Source organism: Malus domestica, chromosome 03 (assembly GCF_042453785.1).
Source record: "Malus domestica chromosome 03, GDT2T_hap1".
In the NCBI taxonomy this organism is placed as follows: Eukaryota; Viridiplantae; Streptophyta; class Magnoliopsida; order Rosales; family Rosaceae; genus Malus; species Malus domestica.
The window spans coordinates 26,849,793-26,874,214 of record NC_091663.1 but is presented as its reverse complement, the minus strand read 5'-3'; the positions used below and the strand labels follow the sequence as shown (position 1 = coordinate 26,874,214).

At 36.9% G+C, this 24,422-nt stretch overlaps 4 protein-coding genes across 9 annotated transcripts; 2 read left to right on the top strand and 2 right to left on the bottom strand.

Annotated features, from left to right (window-relative positions):
• Positions 1 to 99: 99 nt before the first annotated feature.
• On the top strand, positions 100 to 2,789 carry LOC103428661 (uncharacterized protein At4g14342). 2 transcript variants are annotated; one of them, XM_070819213.1, is made up of 5 exons: positions 130 to 269; positions 1,165 to 1,250; positions 1,353 to 1,476; positions 1,972 to 2,131; positions 2,470 to 2,789. In XM_070819213.1, the coding sequence occupies exons 1-4, from the start codon at positions 264 to 266 to the stop codon at positions 2,128 to 2,130; spliced, it is 375 nt and encodes a 124-aa protein (XP_070675314.1). In that variant the 5' UTR covers positions 130 to 263; the 3' UTR covers position 2,131; positions 2,470 to 2,789. The 2 variants fall into 2 exon arrangements, with proteins under 2 accessions (XP_008365020.1, XP_070675314.1); XM_008366798.3 differs by lacking the exon at positions 1,972 to 2,131 and having other exon boundaries at positions 100 to 269.
• Positions 2,790 to 2,893: 104 nt separating this feature from the next.
• On the bottom strand, positions 2,894 to 7,018 carry LOC103428653 (AUGMIN subunit 4-like). Of its 2 annotated transcripts, XM_008366783.4 has the most exons (13): positions 6,679 to 7,018; positions 6,564 to 6,611; positions 6,385 to 6,456; positions 5,569 to 5,892; positions 5,248 to 5,347; positions 4,563 to 4,608; positions 4,102 to 4,195; positions 3,934 to 4,005; positions 3,724 to 3,782; positions 3,543 to 3,611; positions 3,414 to 3,465; positions 3,242 to 3,319; positions 2,894 to 3,162 (listed from the first exon to the last, which is right to left on the bottom strand). In XM_008366783.4, exons 1-13 carry the CDS (start codon positions 6,814 to 6,816, stop codon positions 3,085 to 3,087), a joined length of 1,230 nt encoding a protein of 409 aa, XP_008365005.3. In that variant the 5' UTR covers positions 6,817 to 7,018; the 3' UTR covers positions 2,894 to 3,084. The 2 variants fall into 2 exon arrangements, with proteins under 2 accessions (XP_008365005.3, XP_028955977.2); XM_029100144.2 differs by having other exon boundaries at positions 6,564 to 6,964.
• Positions 7,019 to 8,362: 1,344 nt separating this feature from the next.
• LOC103418997 (syntaxin-61-like) lies at positions 8,363 to 13,912 on the top strand. 4 transcript variants are annotated; one of them, XM_029100147.2, is made up of 8 exons: positions 8,363 to 8,657; positions 9,658 to 9,727; positions 10,014 to 10,127; positions 11,816 to 11,929; positions 12,278 to 12,462; positions 12,969 to 13,059; positions 13,286 to 13,351; positions 13,510 to 13,912. In XM_029100147.2, the coding sequence occupies exons 1-8, from the start codon at positions 8,524 to 8,526 to the stop codon at positions 13,618 to 13,620; spliced, it is 885 nt and encodes a 294-aa protein (XP_028955980.2). In that variant the 5' UTR covers positions 8,363 to 8,523; the 3' UTR covers positions 13,621 to 13,912. The 4 variants fall into 4 exon arrangements, with proteins under 4 accessions (XP_028955980.2, XP_028955981.2, XP_028955982.2 ...); XM_029100148.2 differs by having other exon boundaries at positions 8,510 to 8,657; positions 9,653 to 9,727; XM_029100149.2 differs by having other exon boundaries at positions 8,522 to 8,657; positions 9,653 to 9,727; positions 11,812 to 11,929.
• A 358-nt stretch (positions 13,913 to 14,270) lies between these two features.
• LOC103418996 (aconitate hydratase, cytoplasmic-like) lies at positions 14,271 to 17,389 on the bottom strand. Its single transcript, XM_070819681.1, has 9 exons — positions 17,289 to 17,389; positions 16,729 to 16,804; positions 16,165 to 16,422; positions 15,999 to 16,066; positions 15,749 to 15,925; positions 14,943 to 15,411; positions 14,756 to 14,878; positions 14,455 to 14,697; positions 14,271 to 14,291 (listed from the first exon to the last, which is right to left on the bottom strand). Exons 1-9 carry the CDS (start codon positions 17,387 to 17,389, stop codon positions 14,271 to 14,273), a joined length of 1,536 nt encoding a protein of 511 aa, XP_070675782.1.
• Positions 17,390 to 24,422: the final 7,033 nt, after the last annotated feature.

Sequence of the window (24,422 nt, the reverse complement as noted above, 5' to 3'; positions counted from 1 at the left end):
TTCTAAGTGCCCACCCCTACGGCCAATTTTTCTGTGGGTGAACTTAAAACTAAAGGGTAAATTTGGAAGTTTAGATGAATAAAAATTTAGCTGGGTGTATTGGGTGTACTCATTTAAAAGTTGGGTGCCAATAAAGGCAACCAAAGTTAAACGACAAAGTGTACTTCCCAACGCTTTGCGGGTTTACATTTGGAGTTGCAGAGTCGTCTTCATAACGGTGAGCGTGATTCAGTTGAGGTGGTTGTTTCTTCTCGTTTGCCAATATGCAGGTAACTACATATGAACTTTAATTTCTCATCTCAAATTGCGATATTATGGTCCAGTTCTTGCCTAAGTAGTTGGTTAAAACCCTAATTTTCTGTTAGTTTCCTGATAGAGAAGAGAAAGAAAATCAGCATAAAACCCTAATTTCATCACATAGAACTCTAATTTTCAGTATTAAGTATCTCCAAGAGCCTATTCATTTTTTTGTTAAATTGGCTGCTCTGTTGAAAAACTATTTTAGCTTTAACTTAACTCTCCAACTCTCCAATCTTAAACCCCTAGTTTTGCAAGTGGTGGGTTGTCATGTGGTTAGGTTAGGGCATTCCTCTTTTAACCCGCTGCGTCCTGGGCTCGAACACTCCCCCTCCTCCTTAGAGTAGTTTGTGCTTGTGCTAAAAAAAAACCAAGGGGTTGTTTGATACCCTTCTTGGACTTGTTTTTGAAACTGATGAATTTTAAGTAATTTAGCTACATTCGTCATTTTTTAAAACAAAAAATGGGATCCAAGAAGGATACCAAACAAGCCCTAATATTTTGTTACTTTTCAAGAGAGAGAGTTGAAAGGTTTGAGAGTTTTAAAAGTTTTTTGATGTTTAGCTAAAATTCTTTCTATTTCTCTTATGGAGTGAGAAGACGTGACACAGAACCCAGCACAATGGCGTTCTAGGATTCATATAGCCGACCCCACTTAGTGGGAAAAGGCTTTGTTATTGTTGTTCTGTTATGGAGTGACTATTCACTATGTTAGAGTGCCATTTAAAGAATCTCTTGAAGTAAGGTTTTGTTGGGTTTTTGCTATAGTTAGCTAATGTTGTTTTAAAAGAATCTCTTGGATATGCTCTAATACTTGAAAGTAGTAATGAGCATGCTAATTGTTTGTTTTTCTTGTATTGGGCTCAGGCCAGTGATAGGTTCAACATCAATTCCCAGCTTGAACATCTTCAAGCTAAATATGTTGGGACTGGGCATGCCGATATGAATAGATAGTGAGTATATCTTTCCTCTTTTAAAAAAATTGCAATAATCTTTTGTATTTCTGATTGGGTTATGTGTTAATTTTGAAATTCTTTTTCCTTTGGAATGTCTAGTGAATGGGCCGTGAATATCCAACGTGATAGCTACGCATCCTATGTTGGCCATTATCCAATGCTTGCTTACTTTGCTCTTGCCGAGAATGAGTCCATTGGAAGAGAACGCTACAACTTTATGCAGGTTCTCTCTTGCTTTGCCGCTTTTATGACTTTGAGGACATACATTGGGTGTTTCTCTGTACTTATTTTTACCCTGTTAGTCTGGTTATGTTTTATTGGATTGTTACTTCTTCCTTGTATTAATATCCCATGTCTGCTTTGCCTCTGTAATCTGTATGCATGTGACATTGTCATTGTTGAATACTTTCTTGTATGTGCTTATCGAGTGAGGATTTTTATTCGAGGGTTGTCCTTCACTGATTTCATGGCAGAAGTGATTGCAACCTATTATTGAATCATGTGTTATCTGCTAGATCATGATATAGAACTCTTGAAGGAGTGGAGTGCTATTAGTTCTTTGGAATGAACATATAAAATTAAATTATGTCAAAAATTGGTGCCTGATATGCCTTCTAAGGTTTGAGGACCCGTCAGCAACCAAATGCTTGCCAAGAAAATCATGAGGCAAGGCCCTCAAAGTAAGGGTTTCACCTTTGATGGAATTTTCTTTTAGCAGCTTGTGGAGGCCTACCTAACTCTATGGCGAAGCAGCGAGGGTTGTCCGGAGGCGTCAAAAGTGGCCTCGGAGCGCAGTGTTAAGGTTTTAGTTGTTGAACGCGCAACCAGAGAGGAGAGCTATAGGAGCAAGACTGTGTTTGGACTGGACGCTGTTTAAGGTGAAGGTTCAATTGATCTTGCCTTGTAGGTAGGCAGCGCCTCGAGAAAGACCATAAACATAAAAAAGAGGAACTCAAATGGAGATTCTCAAGACTATCGAACTGAACTAGATACCAATAACTCTAAAAGTTAAAGTTTCTCTTGACCTGAAGCTGCTTTTGATGTATGCCTGAGTTAATGAATTGGACCTTGTTAGTTTGTGTTAACAAGAAGCCAAGTTGATCCCACTCAACTATTTGGTTTATGTGGCACATGCGCGTGCGTTTTGTTGTAACTTTTCGAACCGTTATACTTGTCTTTATGATTTTTGAATTGATTTTTTTTCTTTGTTGTGCAGAAAATGCTTTTGCCATGTGGTCCTCCTCCGGAAAGAGAAGACGATTGATTCTATATTGTCATAAGAACTCACCGCTTTATAATGATTATCGAGAAAGACTTATATGGAACGGGTGCACTACCATTGTGATGTCCCATTCCAATGAAACAATGGCATGCGTAAGGTTTTCAACACGACAATGTTTTATTGGATCGGGATCCCACGTGACAGCGAACCTGTTCTATCCCGTTTGTTGAAAAAAGAGATCATATATGACTGATTGTATGTACTTGATCTTTTCAATTCATGAATCTAATGCCTTCTTGTGGCCCTTATACTTATCCGTATTCGTTCATGTTAATTTTTTTATCATTGCCATAATTCATTCATCTAATTCACTAAAGCTGTTTATAAGCCCAAAAAAGGTTCGAGTTGGAGGGATCTATGGGTGAAAATATAATTATTTGGGGAAAAAAACCCCGAGTACTAGTTACTTTTGTACGCCAATCAGGCATTGGATTGGAAAAAAACAAAAATTTGGATCAGACAATGTTTATTCGAACACATTGGGTTTGAACCGATGTGAACAAATAGTAAAATTCAAGTCAATAAAACCGGGAAAGAAACATGCCGGTTCTAGGCGTTCGGATGATCCGGGAGGCGTTTCAGGTCCATTTCAACTTGGTGGATCGTCCAATTCATGTTTTCCAGTTTCTGTATGGCAATGTTGTTCTCAGAGATTTCATCAGAGGAACCAGATAAATGTACAACTCAGAGCATTGCTATTTTTTACCTTTACAATATCACGGTACCGCCTTGCAATTTGATCGAAGTGAGGATCGACACCCTGATACTCATGAAGGCGTGTAACCTGGTAAAAAAAACGATGAAACATCAGTTCATGATCAAGAACCACGTCGGAGGATGATACGAAAGAGAAACAGATGAGAATTAGAAGAACAGACCGCTTTATTATATGTAACCGAAGCTTCTTCCGTAGCATCAGTAAGATACTTCCTGTAATGAACAAAATGATTCAAAGAAACTTGAACTATTAAGCTGCACATACTTTCTACAACGTAATCGATAAGTACCTAATTTTATGCAGGGCTGGTACAGATTCCTTAGTATACGTTTGACCAACGATAGCATACTCCAGTTTCCTGAAATATGATCGGGAATATTATACTCATCATGTAGATCGACTAATATATCCAGCCAGCAGTCACTACTTTAGTTTCTCTGTTTGAAAACCATATACAGAAAACCACGAACCTCAGTTTTGCGCTCATGGTCACACACCTTTTGCACAGCCATGTTTTTTGTAGTTCATCCTATAAAGCGTTGTTTACAATAAACGTTGCAGAATGCTCAATAACAAGAAAAGCAGAATCGTACGTAAAGGATGCTTACAAAAATGTTAGTGCGTATCCGGAAATCTAATTGCTGAAATCACATTAACCATCACAAACGTTAGAAGCTTACATAATTGTGTTGATGGTGCAATTTCAAATCTTTGATCAACTTGACGAGAACTCCCAGTATCTGCTCTAAGACCTAGTGCGCGCAAAAACACTTTGTCACAAAACCTCACAGACAAAATTAGCCAGTATAGATTTCGGGAACGAAAACATATATATTTTATTTTCATACGTTATAGTATTCAGAAAATTTTCTATCTGCAGAATATAGATCTTCCTGCAAAGCTTCTTCCTCCCTTTCTATCTCCTCAGTTATCAACTTTACCCTGATACAATCATGAGAAGTTGAATTAACATTAGATCACAGCGTCACATAATCATTTAGAACAGTAGTTCTAGAAATTTATATAAGCACCAAAAAGCAGTGGTTTATGGGTGCACTACACTTGAGAGCGGTGCAGAAAATAATTGAAAATTCTAATCACTTGCAATAATTAGAGTTAGTGGTGTCAAAAATGAGGCTGTCAATGATCTTAAGAAATGGAAAATCCTTCATGTTTGATGACAGCTAGTCACTGTTATATACTAGATTACATGTCAAATAAAACTGCCAAACATCGGTAGAAAGAATCTTGCTCCATGTGAAAGGGGATTGTATCAAGATAAAACTTGCTTAAGGAGAGTAATCCAAACCTTTCTGGAAGCTGAGAACTTGAAGTTTCATGCAGGGGTGATGAATCTGCAGCAACCAAGCAGTGGTATGAATTCTGTGTATAACCATTGTGTACTATATATGAATTGCATAATGGTTATAGCATTTGTCTTAATTACGGGCTAAGTATATCAGTATGCATTATCCACTTCGACAAAAATTGTTCAGGGCTCGTTTACTGACTAGGATTGGATTGGAGTGGATAACTCATAAAAATTCACGGTATGTTGGAGGTAGAGGTGAATGGTTTTTCATTTTGAGGGGATTAGACATAAAGGGAACTTATCCCTTCCAATCCCGACAAAATGGTAAAATTAGAGTGGATAAGTTTCCTTCATGTCTATTCCCGCTTCTAATGCCCTCCAAAATAAAAGAAATCATTTACCTCCACCTTCAATGTACCATGAATTTTATGAGTTATCCACTCCAATGCAATCCTAGTTACCAAATGAGCCTTAGTGTATTATATTTTCAAGATAATCGTAAGCTTGATCAGCCCATGGACCCCTATCATATGATCAAAGATTGCATTGGTAAGATTCAATGTGGGTATCCTTTTCCATAATGAATAAGGTGGAAATGAAAATGACTTGGAACTTGGAACAACATATTGACAAAATTACATTTGAGAGAGAGAGCGAGAGAGAGAGAGAGAGAGAGAGAGACCAATGTCATCAATTACTAATGCATCAGCTAACTTGTCACATTTTTCTTCCAACCGAGCCTCAATCTCACGGGAAAGACACAACTGGTATTCTTTCATATCCTGGAGTTGAGACATCACAGATGTATCTCAATGATTCCATTAATAAGGGGCAGATCTACCAAGGTTATTTCTTCATATTAACGAATTATATATAGCAAAATTAACAGATTCAACAAGAAAAGATGTTCAGATGCAGCCATAGAAAGAAAAGCGTAGATATAAATGAATAATGAAAATAGAACGACAACTGTTTGCATGCTAGAACCATAGTGACATCATACCAAACAAAAGGGAGATTGCTGGAGCTGTGTCTGCCATAAATAAGCAGGTGTAATTCCAAGAAAGCGATTGGGTACACCACCAAGTCCAGGTTCCACAATATCAGTAGCACTACAAGAAAGACTGTTGCTTGCTGTATAATTTGTGGAGTTGGAACTTGAGCTGATTGTAACACCGGTACAAGTACTGTCAAGGGAACTCCGTGACATTATACTGCATTTTTCAATCTCTTCCTCATGAACTTCACCATCTTTTGAGACAAGAGGAAGCCTAGACCTTTGGGCCGCTTCTGCAACAATCATACGATGCTCTAATGTCTCGTACAGCTGATACATCATGAAGATCCTACACTCATCAGTTTCAGACTACTTAAATGGCTCATGTGCAGAACAAAATACCAAGGGCACACTACATTTGAGCATCATCGTTGTATGTATCTGTTCTGTTCAGATAATCCATAAATAAAAGAACGAACACCTTCCACAGAATACTAATTCTTAACCGGTAACATTTCATAGTTACTTAAATATTGTTTAACATTCCCATATAATATTAACGACGCTTTTATATTCTACCAGTTTCTTCTTCAAATGGAACAAGTAGAAGAGAAACATAAAACTCCTAATTCCGATGCAAGGTGTCAAATTGGCAACCGTATTATCCACCCTTTGATTCTACACACCAAACATTGTAGTGTGGAGTCCCCAGCAAGTTAACCGAACGCTTAAGATATCGATGCTTCGGTTTTGAGGGCCTCTCATATTTGAAAACCAATAAACTTAACATATAAAGATAATTCAAAGTGTGAAATAAAGAACCTCAGCCTCAGAAGAATGCTTCAATCCCTGTTGATACTCCTCCACCATTGCAATTGCCTCGCCATAAATTGCCTACATCAGAGCTCTTAAATTTAAATTCACTGTCAAATAAGAATAACCAGTTGAATTTCGACAATTCGAAAAGAAAACAAACCCCGAAATAAGCAGAATTCAATTACCATGGCTTCCAAGTAACGGATTCTTTCCCCGCACATTGCCTCCCTGGCCTGCAAAATTCGACATTTTCTCAGAATCCAAAAAGGGCAGGGAAATGCAGAGAGAGAGAGAGAGTACGAGTTGGAGGTCGTAATATGCGGATTTGGAGCCGAGGGAACCATCGGGAGCCAAGCAGTGGCGTTCCAGCTGATCGACAACATGGGCCACATCCGGTGGCAGGTTTTGTCCCTGTAGTTGTTGCAGGCCCTTCGCCATTTCTGCTCTCTCGATCACCAAAACGCCGTCGTCTTCCTCCTTCTTCCTTCTTCCTTCTTCCTTCTTCCTTCCTAACGATAAAAATGCCGCATTGCCACTCTCACGCGGGAATTTACCACCAAAATTGATGACGGATTCAGCTTGGTTTACCGTACCCTTGTTCGGTTTGGTTTTGACCAAGAAAAAGTCAAAGATTTTAAAAGTCAACTAAACTTATTTTATGTTGGTTTACCGTACCCTTGTTCGGATCAGAACACGCATATCTTAAAAGCATTTCTAGCGAGCGGCTCTATATAGAGTTGCAAAATAATGGATATAGTCTATTCTAGAGCTTCGACAAGATTTTAGGGCTTTATAAAAAAAATCTCTCACAATGAAGGATTATTTCTTTCAGACCTTATGTGGGCTATATATATTTATTTATGTAGTAATTTGATTATATGATAATTTTTTTTGTGCTAACTTTTCTTAAGTTGATTTTTGGACGTGATATCTTAAATATTTTGTTATGAACCTTTGAATCTAAAAAAGTTCAAGTTGTGACAAAGTTAGATTTCATCACATATGAACCACCGTTGAATTAGATTCTCTTATTCGAATCTTATCCGTTGAAAAAAAAAACAAAATTGCACTTCGCCCTCTAAAATAATTTCATTTTCATGTACAACACAACAATTTACCTAGAACCAACTGGTAAATTAGTAAATTTATTTGAAATTTTCACCCACCAATGCTCATGAACGTAAAATCAATTTGAAATTTTAATTCTTTTGGAATTTAAAACAATCATTAATTAGCCAAATTGCAAGAAAAATATGTAATAAAAAAGAATTAAAAAAAAGAATAAAAGGAGATTATAAGATTATTCGTAAGTGGAGAGAATGATAAAATTTTACTCATATGGGTTGCTACTTTTTTTGTGGGATCCACTATTTTTTTAGGCTAGATGTAGCCCAATTTTATACTACTCAAGAAAGGAAGTTGTTAGCCCCAACCAGTGGTGGATCTAACCCCATTTTTTGGCTCAATAGAGATGAAATTTCTCACTAAGGCTTGAAATGTGGTAGTCTCATTCATAGAGGATAAAGCCGCTATTGGGGATGCTTTTAGAAGTCTAGTCATGGACTCATTAGCTTCCACTACATAGCTGAATAAATAAAGTAACGATGCCACCATCATCCTCTTCTGGAATCAATGGTCGAAGATTGACCATGCTTGTTTCGCAAGATACGAAAATCTAATCTAATAAGGAATCATCATGTTTCCTATAATCTTGGAGTCATTACTATCAAAGGATTGACGTGCGCTGCTAGTAATCATAGGAGGAAACAATATCTACTTCCTAGATATTCTCTAGAATTCTTCCAGTTTAATAAGGATTCTACTATCTTAAAATGTCTCTACTCCACTGAAGTAAATACATCCTTCTAGCTTTATCTCTGGTAACGCAATTCTTGTATACTTATTCTCTTACATATTGCTTGAATCTTATATTGTTTACTAACTTGATGATCATATAGTCTTTGACCGGCACACTCCCAGTCTTAGGCTTACTCACGATTGTTGGTTTTTTTACAAGTACTTGGATTTGTGCATCCCCACCTCTTGCGGTGGTGCGCAAATTTGATACCAACGACACATATTAATATATTATAGGTGATTTGAATGTCTAACTATATGGGCCTTATTAAAAGTTAAAGCTATTCCATGTCCAAATCCGAAGCCCATATAGTTTCTCTCTCAACTTCGTCTTCTCAAACTTCTTCGTCTGCTACCGTTCATTGGTCCAGACGAGGATCTCACAGATCAGGTTCCTCTGCCTCTCCGTTCAGTCCGTACAGGTATGCCCCTCTCTCACCCCATTACATATATACATACATATATATATATATACATACATATATATATATATATATATATATATATATATATATATATATATATACTTATGTCTATATGTTGTTTCAAATCGGAATTTTGGTGTATCGGACGAGAATTTTGATTTGTATAAGGTGTTCGATATGCGACAAATCAGTGGTTATTCAATTTTTGGGTGATTTTAATCTGAGATTCGGTCTGATTCGTTACTGATTACGATTTTAAGTGAAAATTGAATTCGATGATGTGATCAGTTGTTAATGTGATTAAGCAAGTAGTATCCATGTAATATGCTTAAGTAGATCTAGTTCAGCTAATTATCCAAGTAATTTGTACTTTCATTCTCCAATTCCGTAGATTACGATGAGATGTCGAAAATTCCGTGTTTAAATCTGCTTGTGGTAGGACTTGATTATGTTCATGTATGATTAACTTGTAAATGTAATTTAGTGGGAATATTAGTGTGGCATTGATGGCAATTGATGATTGTTCATTTTTCATGACATTAAGGGTTACTCAATTGCCATTACAAATATCGGTGAACTTGAAACTTAAAATGAAGAAAAGGGTGCAGGTGGGTTTTACTTAAAAAATCATTTGGATATTTGGAAATCGAATTTCATTTCACGCTAATCAAAATGAAATGGAGCTAAGGCCGACCGAACCGTTTTCACTAACTCTTGCTGAATGTTCTGTTTTCAGTTGATTTGTTTAGTGGATCGTTCAGTAGAATTGAATTTGTTGCTTCTATATGCATCTATTCTCATGTTTAGCTGCAGTCTATTATGCATGGACACGGTGGTATCCTTCGATCCCTGTGTCGTGTTGTATTCCCTTATGGTCATACAACAATTCTTCTTGTTAATTTGACGTATCCCCATCTTCATGTCCATGCATCGTAGGCTGCAGTTAGGGATATGGTTTTTCTAATGGAAGTTTCTTTTTCGGATGCTCATAGGATAGATTAGTTTCGTTCACAATGCCTTCAGCCCAAGATCCGTTCTATGTTGTGAAAGAGGAGATTCAAGAATCTGTAAGTTGTCAAATCACTTCAATCATTTGGAAGCTTCTGGAATGGTGTATAGTTTATATATTACGTTTGATACATGTTATCAGTTCAATGTGCCCCTTTAGTTGGCTCTTATACTTTCTTTGGAGTATTACCTTTCTGCTTTTGACTCACTCTCTCTTTTGCTCACACACGCACACACACAAACCCGGATGAATTTGGTACTCATTATATGTGCGGAATTTGTTTTCATGGCATTATGCTTGGGAGTGGAAATTAATCCAGCCTATGACATTTCCTGCTTGAATAGATTGAAAAGTTACAGTCTTCTTTTCACCAATGGGAGCGTCTTTCATCTGATAATGGAGAGCAAGTACATCTCACAAAGGAGCTGCTTGCTTCTTGTGGAAGCATTGAATGGCAGGTGCGCCAATATTACCACATTTGATTTAATTTTATCTGTGTGTCTTTATTATAAAGATTAGATTGTAGGTGTTTGTCATGGTATAATTATTAGAAAGTTGTGATGCAGGAGTTGGGATTGTGACCACATGAATGTCTGAATGAACCAATAGAAATAGCTGGTAACACAAAAGTTTTGGTGGTATTTGTTGAATTTCCATAAACATGTCAATAACAACTGAAATGTTGCAACTGAGTTTCAGTGTGCTAAAAATTTCTTCTCAATGTGTGTGGCCTGTTGTAGATTGGTGATGACAATAGTTTCTTTTCTTTTTTTTTTTTTTTTTTGTAACGGCCATAGGTCATGGTTTTGATTTACATACTCGCTAAAAAACTGGTTATCTTGAGCTATAGAAGATTGGAAGTTGATGTGGGTGTGGGTGTCAAAAGGATCATTTGCTCTTTAATGGGCTGGTGCTCTTGAAACTATGATCAGTTAAACAAAAGAAAGGATGCTTTACTTCTTTGAAATAGGCTGGCTTACGACCATCTAATATGGGTTTGTCAGCAAGATAGCTTCTCAAAATAATTAAAGAAATGATGTAGTTTTCAATTTCCATATCTCAAATGAAAATATCTGTTATTGTAGAAAATTGCCCTTGAACACCTCAGACCTGAACAGCATTGGGATTTTATGGTATTGAGCCCAAGAATTGATCATGTTTTACTTTGTTAACAAGGTTGCAAATACTCATTTAAAAAGAAAAAACGGAAAAGATAGAAGATGAGGATATATTAGCAGCTAATGGTTATTTTACTGTATCGATCGATTAATCAAATATGTTAGAGTAAATCGTAGTTATGGTCTCTTAACTTTAACTCAATTGGAGCAATAGTCCCTCAGCTAAAAATCCATTACCATTGGTCCCTCAACTTTAATTCAACTGGAGAAATGGTCCCTTAACTTTAACCCAATTGTAGCAATGGTCTTTCCAACATAACTCGTTTTGACAAAATTTTTGACGTAGTTGACGAAAAGGACCATAATTACACACTTTGATGAGTTGAGGGACCCTAATTATATAAATGGTTATTCTAACATAACTTATTTTGACAAAATTTTGACGAAATTGATGAAAAGGACTATAGCTACACATTTTGATAAGTTGAGGGACCAATGGTAATGGATTTTTAGTTGAGGGACCATTGCTCCAATTTGATTAAAGTTGAGGGGCCATTGCTACAATTTACGCAATATGTTAAAATAAAAATAATTTCCATGGTTGGTGCACAAAGGGACGAAACATCCAATGCATGCTTTATGTTTGTATGTGCTAAATATTGAGGACTAAATGACTTAAGATAGTTTATACATTGTAGTAGAAGCATTAGGTTCATACTGGTTAGTTGTGCGTGCTAAGTTAACCTTACATGTCATATACTCGATGCATCAAAGATTGGTTTAGCAAATCTCCAAGTTTCCTTTAAATTTTCATGTTTTTAAGAAAAAAGTTTTATTCTGTCAATTTTTATTGATCTCTATGCATTCATTAAAAACTCTGTAAACCAATAATAGTTTTGCAGACCAATATTTTTTCTTGTTTTTGTATTTTCATTCCTTTCTTTTATCACATAACCTGAAACTTTGAGAATAATTTGAAATTCAACTTCTGTTTGCAACTACTAAAAGGATGTTTTCTTGATAGGAAGGTAGATGAGTTGGACAAAGCGATTTCCGTAGCAGCTAGAGATCCTACATGGTATGGCATTGATGAAGTAGAACTTGAAAAACGAAGGAGATGGACAAGCACTGCTCGTGCTCAGGTATAAATGTATAATCTGTTAAGCTGTACTCTTTTAGAACATTTTATTGACAGTGAAGATCTCATATCTGGTAATCCTTGTCACCTGTGGTGTTGTCATAAGTTCATAACAAACCTTGTCTTTATGATTTACAATGATTACCTACATCTTTTACATGACGGCAGTCTGAGTGTGCGGTTTTGTGACAGAAATATAGTTTCAGTTTTTCTTTGTTTTTTGGATATTTTGTTGCATAATGATCCTTTATTTGGTATTTCCTGCTATGTATTTGTACAGCATATTACATGGTTGCTTTTTGCCTTTGGATGACTGTATAGCAGCTCCTCACTTAATCAAATAGTTAATCAGGTGGGCTCTTTAAAGAAAGCAGTCGAAGCTGGAAAGGATTCTTCTGGAACTAGTGTAAATGGGATGCGTCGAGAACTAATGAGGGTGGCGAATTCTCAGGAGACAGAAAGATCCAACCCGTATGGTGCGCACCATAACGACGACTTCATAACCTCAGAATCAGATAGACAATTGCTTCTCATAAAGTGAGATTTTTACTTCTATTTATTGTTTTTTGCAAACTCACACACACAACACGCATCCAATTGACACTTATGCTGAAAACATACATGGTAACAAATTATCATTCTATTCTTAGGGAAGTCTCAGTTAAAATTCAATGTTTGGCAGGTGCTTCTTCATTCTTTATAGAAGCTGGAATGAATTGTCTTGTTGAATCGAATAACTGAAATTATGGAACACTTTTATATTCTAAAAGGAAAGAATAAAGATTCTCTCTGGGTCAAACCATCTGAGCTTGTAATTTTATTGTAAACCTTTTTTGTTGCCGTTATATGGAGTTCTATGCACGTATTATGAAATGTTGCTAAGTGAAATCCGAATTCCCCATGTTCCTTTTTCTCCCTTTCACTGGGTTGTGAAAAAATGCTTACATCTACGGGCTTAATTTTTTTCTTTCCTGAATCCTTTGGCCAGTTTTCTGTATAACTCTCTTTCTTTTAATCTTATGTCTATCATTTGATGCTTGTAGGCAACAGGATGAGGAGTTGGACGAACTTAGTGCAAGTGTGGAGAGAATTGGCGGTGTTGGACTTACTATTCATGAAGAGCTCCTTGCACAGGTAAGAATTTTGTGCGTCGCTGTACTTCCTGGTATTGTGACTACTGCATATGAACTTAGGATAGTATGATGGAAAGGGGGCAAGGGAAAACAGATTTTGATTCATTTTTCTTGAACCTGTATCTATTATTTACAAATGAGCTCTTTCTGCCCCGCCCCCCCCGGTGAACTTCTGGGTTATTCTTGCTTCGTTCATTTGCTAAATTGGAAGCCTGTTGGTGCTTCAGGAGAAGATTATAGAAGAATTGGGCACAGAAATGGACGGTACATCAAATCGTCTTGATTTTGTTCAGGTGAGTTTGTGTTTCCTTGATAGATTGTCCTACCAAAGAGATTCCGTCCGCTGGAATGAGTTTAGCTTTTGTTTTCTTCAGCTTGCTAATTGACTGGAATATATAATTAATGATCCCACATGAGATGAAAAGATTTTTCCTTTTTTTGATTTTTGCAGAAGAAGGTGGCTGCAGTGATGAAGAAGGCTGGTGTGAAAGGCCAGTGTATGATGATACTATTTTTGCTGGTTCTGTTCATCATCCTTTTTGTATTGGTCTTCCTCACCTAGTCTGAAGAATGGAACGCGTCTTCCGTCATCGACCATGGCAGGAGGAGGGATCTGCGTTCCAGATACAACTGTAGAACTCTCAAGTACAGATTATTTTTACTGGATATATCTAGGTTTCTTCGTAAAAGCTTTTCCCCGGAAATTCTGAACCGAAAGAGTCTGCACTCTTTTAAGGTTGTTTAGAAGTTTTGAGGCTGATCAGAAGTTGATGTTCAACAACCTGGAGTGTGAAACACAGGAGCTTTATGTTCGTTACATTTGTTTCTTACTTGGGACTTGTTTTACGTCAAAACTCTCGTCTCGTTCTTGTGTACTTGTGTTTCATCACAAAATTTTCTCTGTTTTGTCCACATCTCGTGTAACCAATTCACCACGTGGCAAGCGTCTGACAAAAAATTGTCGGTTTTCAGACGTGCTTCTGAAAGCACCCTAAACTTGAAAAAAAAAAAAAAAAATTAACAGTGCTAATGACCAATTGACATTTCTGGCCTTCATTAATAATGCATAAATATTCATACATTCTGTTAACATGGCATCCACCAAAAAAGAAAAAACCGAAGTTGAACTGAGACAAGTTCATAGGCGAGAGAGGGCTGCAGATCCAAAAGCTCAAAAGCTTGCTATTTAATCATGTTTCGAATGACGTATGGTCAAAATATGCTTAACTCAACCTGCACAACACAACCAGAGACATCAAACCTCAAACACCGCTCAAACGACGACCGACTGAACCTTAAGGTCGGCCCTCTACAATTGTTCTATAGCCGATGGCACGGATACATGACTCTCAGTGGGATTATACATGAACTGGATTCACAGAAGCGTGTGAAGTACTTTTGTGTCGAAGCGGAGTGTGCATGTAAACGATTTTGCATTGTCAGTTGTGACCTTAACATCCTGGCCAGGCTTTATCTCACTAATGTCACGGGGAAGCTCTATTGTGTAGCGCTCGTGGCCGGTTAGACCAAGCGTGCCTGCATCCTCACCTGGCTTGAAAGAAAGCGGAATGATTTCCATCCCTACCAAATTACTACGATGAATTCTTTCAAAGCTTTTCGCAATGACTGCTTTCACTCCCTGATGCAGAACAAGTCCTTGTAAATACAGCATTCAGAGGGAGGGCAGAGAAACTCACCTGTAGCATTGGACCCTTGGCAGCCCAATCTCGAGCGCTGCCGCTTCCATAATCTGCTCCAGCCAACACAATGGTGCTCTGCTCAGCTGCCTTGTACTTCTGCATATGAATGCCGATCTCAGTCTTCGGCAATAAGAAAAGATAAAAATAAAAAGATGTAGAGAATTCAAAACATCATGGAGCTCACCATTGCTGCATCGTAAACATCAAGTTTCTCCCCCGTTGGAATGTGGATTGTCTTTGGACCGACTTCACCATTCAAAAGTTTGTTCACAATGCGGATGTTGGCAAACGTTCCTCGTGTCGCTACCTCATCATTGCCTCGGTGACTCCCGTAGGAATTGAAATCTTTGCGTTCCACCCCAACCTTAAGGAGATACTTTGCAGCAGGGCTGTCCTTGTGGATGTTCCCACATGGAGAAATATGGTCCGTGGTTATACTGTCACCGAGGTTTAGCAAACAATAGGCTTCCTTTACGCCATGAGGACAAGGCAGGTCCTTGCTCATGTCCTTGAAGTATGGGGGTTCATGAATGTAGGTCGAGTTCATATCCCAAGGATAAAGAGTCGAAGAAGGGACGGAGAGCTGGTTCCACAAACGATTGCCCTTCGTACGTGCTCTTGAACATGTCAGGTAAGACACTAGATTGAACGATCTACATATGCACATACGTCAACATTTCAACCGGATAGAACAGCTACAGCAACAATGTCTGCTGAAGGCAACCATGCAGTGAAAATCAGGGGGGGAAAATGAAAACAGGACTCTAAAAGGGGAAATCAAGGGCCTCAAATTTCTCTGGAACCTGAGGAATCAAATCCCATCCTCGACAAAATCACGGAAAGAAACAAAAGATCAAAAATAGTACATCAATACGATTTATTGGAGGAAAACATGGGGTTGAAAATCTGCTTAGATCATAAAATACTTTGTCAAAACATTATTATATATGCCAACATATAATTAAAATTCACTAGCTCCTTGCAGACTACTTGCAGTAATAGTCACTAAATAAGTGAAACTTTAAGCGTAAGTTAAGATTCTTAATACCATTCTCAGAAATTGCTGAAGCAACGGATTCATCAAGTTCTCCCAAATTCCCAATACATGTTGTGCAGCCGTAGCCAACAACATTAAAACCCAGCTGGTTCAAGTACTTCAGCAGGCCACTGCAAGCAGACACAACGTTTAGGCTTTCATACACTATTAGGCAACCAAACGATGGACCATTTTATGGCATACCTCTGAAGCAGATATTCTGTCACAACCCTAGAACCAGGAGCAAGACTTGTTTTAATCCATGGCTGTACCTGGTATAAAATCGCATCATCGTATTACTGTGTTAGAAATCCATATGTATAATGCACCACACCCTTAACACTTAAGGGCGAAAGTAAGATAAAATTACTCGTCCTGCATCAAGATTTTGTAATTCTACCATTGGCATCAAATGAAAGGACATATCAAAGTCAAAACCAACCTCCAAACCTAGTTCACTAGCTTTCTTTGCTACAAGTCCAGCCCCAACCATGACAGTGGGATTGGATGTGATTGTGCAACTTGTAATTGCTGCAATGACGAAGCTACCATGCCTGAGCTCAGCAGGTTGTCCGTGAAATGAAAACTTTTCCACTTTACCTTGTTCTTCCTTTGGTACAGCAAACCCCTGCAATGGACAGGAAGAACACAAACAACAGCGTGGATCAGTAAACAGCCAAGCTAAGCTATATATTTAGAACCTAAGGTAGTATATTTTAGATTCAAGGACCAGAACTACGAACTTGAAACTAATTAGCTATATTAAAGTGGATAGACTGAACTACAAGGCCAACTTTTGTACGAACCAACTGTTTGATTGGGTATATATAAACCACAATGATCAAATAATCAGCCTACTTGAAGATAGAAAGAGAATCTGACTCGAAACCCAAAAAAGTCAGATTATGTTACATGATACGTTGCCAGGACTCACCTTGAATCCAACTTTTTTATCTAAACATGCATGCCAGTCTGCCTTCACGTCTTTCAAAGGTACTCGGTCATGAGGTCTATATATAAGTGGAATGGATTAAAATTACAGAATACAAGGTCTCATTTCATGGAACACATGTGAAATGCAATAGATACCGCTTTGATCAGGAAACACAGGGTTCAACATCTGCAAGGTCCAACTGCAGATAGGATGTGTATGCTCTTTCTTGTCGAGGCTGGCTACAAATCCCCTAGAAGTTAGATCCAAGCAGCCATCTCAAATCGGATTCATGGTGACAACTGAGGAAACAGAAACTTTACCTCATTGTAGTCTACAAACATTTTGTTTGCGCGCAAAAATGCTTCTATCATTGCTATCTAATACATAAGAGTACCATTGCCGAGGGTCACATTATATCATACTAGTTCAATCCAAAAACAAACTACTTCCATCACTTTTGCACTAAAAAACGAATGAAAATAAATATACAAAAATAATAAACAGAAGAAACATGAAGGAGCTTCACCGTCTTATTACTTCTCCCGGTTAATTCAAGATACTGCAATGTAACATTATCTACTGGGAAGAAGCCCATGGTTGCTCCATATTCAGGAGACATGTTTGCAATAGTGGCCCTATCAGCAAGTGATAACTCAACCATCCCTTCGCCCAAGGAGGTGGGACAAAATTTACAATTATACAATGATTAAATACTCGGTCAGCCCTAACTTGAATGGCAGTTTTGTTCCCGGTGTGTTCATAAGTAAAAGTGCTGTTCACAAAAACGTTATGGCACGATAGCCCGGCAACTACCGTCACCAATTTTCTTCCCTTTGAAAATATAGTTGTACACGTCGAATGCATACCTTATGTTGAAATGTTTTTTGCACTCAACCACGGCCGGCGAGTCATCCAAATGCGCCAATGTTGGAAGTGTGCAACTAGCCAAAAGCAAAATGACCACAATTGTAAACATGTTTAGTTCGGCCATAATGGTGGAAAGAATGCGTAACTTTTGATTTTCTCAGAAAAAGATCCTTAGATGCTGTTCAACTTTGACGCAAGGAGTTCTACACTTATAATGGATGAGGCAAAGGTGCGAGTCATTCGTAACATGAATAACACATTTTCCTTTAAAACTATTTTAGCAACGTATTTATTGGTGTGAGGCATCAAATACGAGAGTTTCTAAATTTGAGATTTATTTGGTACAATAAATGCAACTTAAAAGATCCCATAAATTGTTTAAATAACAACAATCACATAGCTATTTATTATTTCGTTCACATATTACAAATTGGCAATTTAATTGATTGACTAGTTTATTACAATAGAGTTGCGAAAATTGTAAACTGTAAACTGAACTTACACGCTTGTCGAGTTAGTGACTATCATTGTGAGTAAAAGATACGACATGCAGGAAAAAGAATGCGACTAGCCTTAATTGTTCTGCCGTAAATAGACAAACACATTTCTCAAGCATTATTATATCTACCATAGCAAAATGAAAATGTGATGTATGAGATTAAATTTGTTTAGAAGCGAAGAATCGTTGAAGTACAATAGATTAAGAAAATGAGCCCCTCTTTCTTTGTAAATTCATTTTGGGACAAATATAATATCGCAACCGAGTGCATATGGCACAACACTCATGTCCCACATGCCTGAATGTAACGTTAACAAGCTGCAGTTGTGTCTATGATAAGTGTTGAATCATTCAACAAATATTTTAGTTTTGGTTATTCAGACAAAAAAGAAGAAGATGCGGAGGTGTGTAAAGTGAACACACTTCTACAAACCGTAGTACGTGCATAACAACTTGAATAAAAATTCCAATAAAAGACAATCAAGAGTCTTTCATAAATCTATTTCAACATCATTTTGTAAGAATGTTGAGCAATACGATATGGTGAAGTTTCCATCTTTCTCAACTTAGATCCGGAAACAATAAAGAAGGCACGTATGACTGTTACAAGGAAGATTGCGATCATACGAGTAGCCATATACTCGTCAACAGTTTCGCATTTGCCTGAATTTGGTGGAGCAAAATAATTTTCTAAAAAGATAAGCGTGACATATCAATACGCAATGTAGCTGCAATAGCGAAACGTAATTGTAAACACGAATATTCCTGCGATGAATGAGACAAGAACACGTGTACAAAATAATTGCCTGCTAAAACGGTGGGGACTATACAGCTGAACGATGCATTAGTCTTCTTGCTGCAGAGAAACATAAAACTGATTTGTATTACTTACGATATTACCTGAAGTTATCTGAATTAGCGTGGTAGTTGTTTTATTGCTATTGTTCATTCCTCATTCATGAAGAAAATACTTTACAAGTCAAAGCAATAAAGTGAAGTCGTAATAAGGCATCAAATCAAATATATCAAAATTTTATTCTAACTCATGAAACATCTCACAAATTTATTAGCCATAGAGAAGTTCAATTCTCTCTTTAAGATACAGAAGAAGGAGGTGGGACGGAATTTACAATTATACAATGATTAAATACTCGGTCAGCCCTGACTTGAATGACAGTTCTGTTCCCGGTGTGTTCATAAGTAAAAGTGCTGTTCACGAAAACATTATGGCAAGATTTTCCCAATGCCACAAGAGCACGGCAACTACCGTCACCAATTTTTTTCCCATTGAAAATATAGTTGTACACGTCGAATGCATACTTTATGCTGAAATGTTTTTTGCACTCAACCACGGCCGGCGAGTCATCCAAATGCGCAAACGTTGGAAGTGTGCAACTCACCAAAAGCAAAATGACCACTATTGGAAACATGTTTAGGTTGGCCATAATGGTCGAAAGAATGCGTAACTTTTGATTTTCTAAAAAAATGATCCTTAGATGCTGTTCAACTTTGACGCAAGGAATTCTACACTTATAATGGATGAGACAAAGGTGCGAGTCATTCGTAACATGAAAAACGCATTTTCCGTTAAAACTACTTTAGCAACGTATTTATTGGTGTGATGTATCAAATACGAGAGTTTCTGAATTCGGGATTTATTTGGTACGATAAACGCAACTTACAAGTTCTCATAAATTGTTTAAATATCAACAATCATGTAGCTATTTATTATTTCGCACAAATTTTACTTATTTGCAATTTAATTGATTGACTTGTTTATTACAATAGAGTTGCGAAAATTGTGAACTGAACTTGCGCTCTTGTCGTGTTAGTGACTATCATTGCGTGTAAAAGATACGACTAACAGGAAAGAGAACGCGACAAGCCTTAACTGTTTTGCCGTAAAGATACAACCACATTTCTCGAGCAATATTATTCCTACTATAGCAAAATGAAAATGTGATGTATGAGATTAAATTTGTTATAAGCAAAGAATCGTTGAAGTACAATAAAATAAGAAAATGAGCCTCTTTTTCTTGGTAAACTCATTTTTGCACAAATATAATATCGCAACCTAGTGCATATGGCACAATACTCGTGTCTCACACGTCTGAATGTAACATTAACGAGCTGTAGTTGTGTCCATGATAAGTGTCGAATTATTCAACAAATATTTTAGTTTTGGTTATTCAAAACAAAAACGAAGATGTGGAGGTGTGTAAAATGAACACACTTCTACAAACTGTAGTATGTGCAAAACCACTTGAATCAAAATTCTATTAAGAGTCAATCAAGAGTCTTTCATAAATCTATTTCAACATCGTTTTGCAAGAATGTTGAGCAATGCGATATGGCGAAGTTTCCATCTTTCTCAACCTAGATCCAGAAACAATAAAGATGATTGTTACAAGGAAGATTGTGATCATACCAGAAGCAAATTACTCGTCAAAAGTTTCGCACTTGCCTGAATTTGGTGGAGCAAAATAATTTTCTAAAAAGATAAGCATGACATATCAATACGCAATTTATCTGCAATAGCGAAACGTAATTGTAAACACAAATATTCATGCGATGAATGAGACAAGAACACATGGACAAAATAATTGCCTGCTAAAACGATGGGGACAATACGGCTGAACGATGCATCAGTCTTCTTGCTGCAGGGAAACATACCTCGAGCGAAGACTTATAAGATAAGACAAGTCTGAGAAGCGAAGATGCGAATCGTCCATGATGAGTCGCCGCACCGAGCCCACTCCCGCCAGATGATCAAAATTTTCAAGGCCTAATTTTGAATATATTATTCAGATTAATTAAATCATTTATGTCAGGTGTTGACACGTGTGTTTATTTGATGACTTTTCCGATTTATTTTGAATTTTCTTTTAGTCACACGCTACGTGTAAAATTTATGTGACACGTGAGCGTTGAAATTGTAATTATCAGTCAACATTTATTTCATCGAAATTTCGATGTCTACAGTAATGTACATGTAAAGGCTGAACAAATATAAAACTGATCTGTATTACTTACGATATTACCTGAAGTTTTATGAATAAGCGTGCTAGTTGTTTTGTTGCTATTGTTCATTCCTCATTCATGAAGAAAATGCTTTACAAGTCAAAGCAATAAAGAGAAGTCGTAATAAGGCATCAAATCAAATATATGAAAATTTTATTCTAACTCATGAAACATCCCACAAATTTATTAGCCCTAGTGAAGTTCAATTCTTTCTTTAAGATACAGAAGAAGGAGGTGGGACGGAATTTACAATTATACAATGATTAAATACTCGATCAGCCCTGGCTTGAATGACAGTTCTGTTCCCGGTGTGTTCATAAGTAAAAGTGCTGTTCACGAAAACATTATGGCACAGTTTTCCCAAAGCCACAAGAGCACGGCAACTACCGTCACCAATTTTTTTCCCTTTGAAAATGTAGTTGTACACGTCGAATGCATACTTTATGCTGAAATGTTTTTTGCACTCAACCACGGCCGGCGAGTCATCCAAATGAGCAAACGTTGGAAGTGTGCAACTTGCCAAAAGCAAAATGACCACTATTGGAAACATGTTTAGGTTGGCCATAATGGTCGAAAGAATGCGTAATTTTTGATTTTCTAAAAAAATGATCCTTAGATGCTGTTCAACTTTGACGCAAGGAGTTCTATACTTATAATGGATGAGGCAAAGGTGCGAGTCATTCGTAACATGAAAAATGCATTTTCTGTTAAAACTACATTAGCAACGTATTTATTGGTGTGATGTATCAAATACGAGAGTTTCTGAATTCGGGATTTATTTGGTACGATAAACGCAACCTACAAGTTCTCATAAATTGTTTAAATATCAAGAATCACGTAGTTATTTATTATTTCGCAAAAAATTTACTTATTTGCAATTTAATTGATTGACTTGTTTATTACAATAGAGTTGCGAAAACTGTGAACTGAACTTGCACGCTTGTCGTGTTAGTGACTATCATTGCGTGTAAAAGATACGACTAGCAGGAAAGAGAACGCGACAAGCCTTAACTGTTTTGCCGTAAAGATACAAACGCATTTCTCGAGCAATATTATTCCTACTATAGCAAAATGAAAATGTGATGTATGAGATTAAATTTGTTATGAACAAAGAATCGTTGAAGTACAATAGAATAAGAAAATGAGCCTCTTTTTCTTGGTAAACTCATTTTAGCACAAATATAATATCGCAACCTAGTGCATATGGCACAATACTCGTGTCTCACACGTCTGAATGTAACGTTAACGAGCTGCAGTTGTGTCCATGATAAGTGTCGAATTATTCAACAAATATTTTAGTTTTGGTTATTCAAACAAAAACGAAGATGCGGAGGTGTGTAAAATGAACACACTTCTACAAACTGTAGTATGTGCATAACCACTTGAATCAAAATTCTATTAAGAGTCAATCAAGAGTCTTTCATAAATCTATTTCAAAATCGTTTTGTAAGAATGTTGAGCAATACGATATGGCGAAGTTTCCATCTTTCTCAACTTAGATACGGAAACAATAAAGAAGGCACGTATGATTGTTACAAGGAAGATTGCGATCATACGAGAAGCCATATACTCGTCAACAGTTTCGCACTTGCCTGAATTTGGTGGAGCAAAATAATTTTCTAAAAAGATAAGTATGACATATCAATACGCAATGTAGCTGCAATAGCGAAACGTAATTGTAAACACAAATATTCCTGCGATGAATGAGACAAGAACACGTGGACAAAATAATTGCCTGCTAAAACGATGGGGACGATACGACTGAACGATGCATCGGTCTTCTTGCTGCAAAGAAACATACCCTGAGCGAAGACTTATAAGATAAGACAAGTCCGAGAAGCGAAGATGGGAATCGTCCATGATGACTCGCCGCACCGAGCCCACTCTCGCCAGTTGATCGAATTTTTCAAGACCTAATTTTGAATATATTATTCAGATGAATTAAATCATTTATGCCAGGTAATGACACGTGTCTTTATTTGATGACTTTTCCGATTTATTTTGATTTTTCTTTTAGTCACACGCTACGTGTAAAATTTATGTGAAACGTGAGCGTTGAAATTATAATTATTGGTCAACATTTATTTCATCGAAATTTCGATGTTTACAGTAAGGTACATGTAAAGATCGAACAAATATAAAACTGATATGTATTACTTATGATATTACCTGAAGTTTTCTGAATTAGCGTGGTAGTTGTTTTATTGCTATTGTTCATTCCTCATTCATGAAGAAAATGCTTTACAAGTCAAAGCAATAAAGTGAAGTCGTATTAAGGCATCAAATCAAATATATGAAAATTTTATTCTAAATCATGAAACATCCCACAAATTTATTAGCCATAGTGAAGTTCAATTCTTTCTTTAAGATACAAAAGAAGGAGGTGGGACAGAAGTTACAATTATACAATGATTAAATACTCGGTCAGCCCTGGCTTGAATGGCAGTTCTGTTCCCGGTGTGTTCATAAGTAAAAGTGCTGTTCACGAAAACATTATGGCACGGTTTTCCCAATGCCATAAGAGCACGGCAACTACCGTCACCAATTTTTTTCCCTTTGAAAATGTAGTTGTACACGTCGAATGCATATTTTATGCTGAAATGTTTTTTGCACTAAACCACGGCCGGCGAGTCATCCAAATGAGCAAACGTTGGAAGTGTGCAACTCGCCAAAAGCAAAATGACCACTATTGGAAACATATTTAGGTTGGCCATAATGGTCGAAAGAATGCGTAATTTTTGATTTTCTAAAAAAATGATCCTTAGATGCTGTTCAACTTTGACGCAAGGAGTTCTACATTTATAATGGATGAGGCAAAGGTGCGAGTCATTCGTAACATGCAAAACGCATTTTCCGTTAAAACTACTTTAGCAACGTATTTATTGGTGTGAAATATCAAATACGAGAGTTTCTAAATTCGGGTTTTATTTGGTACGATAAACGCAACTTACAAGTTCTCATAAATTGTTTAAATATCAAGAATCACGTAGCTATTTATTATTTCGCACAAATTTTACTTATTTGCAATTTAATTGATTGACTTGTTTATTACAATAGAGTTGCGAAAACTGTGAACTGAATTTGCATGCTTGTCGTGTTAGTGACTATCATTGCGTGTAAAAGATACGACTAGCAGGAAAGAGAACGCGACAAGCCTTAACTGTTTTGCCGTAAAGATACAAACGCATTTCTCGAGCAATATTATTCCTACTATAGCAAAATGAAAATGATGTATGAGATTAAATTTGTTATAAGCAAAGAATCATTGAAGTACAAGAAAATAAGAAAATGAGCCTCTTTTTCTTGG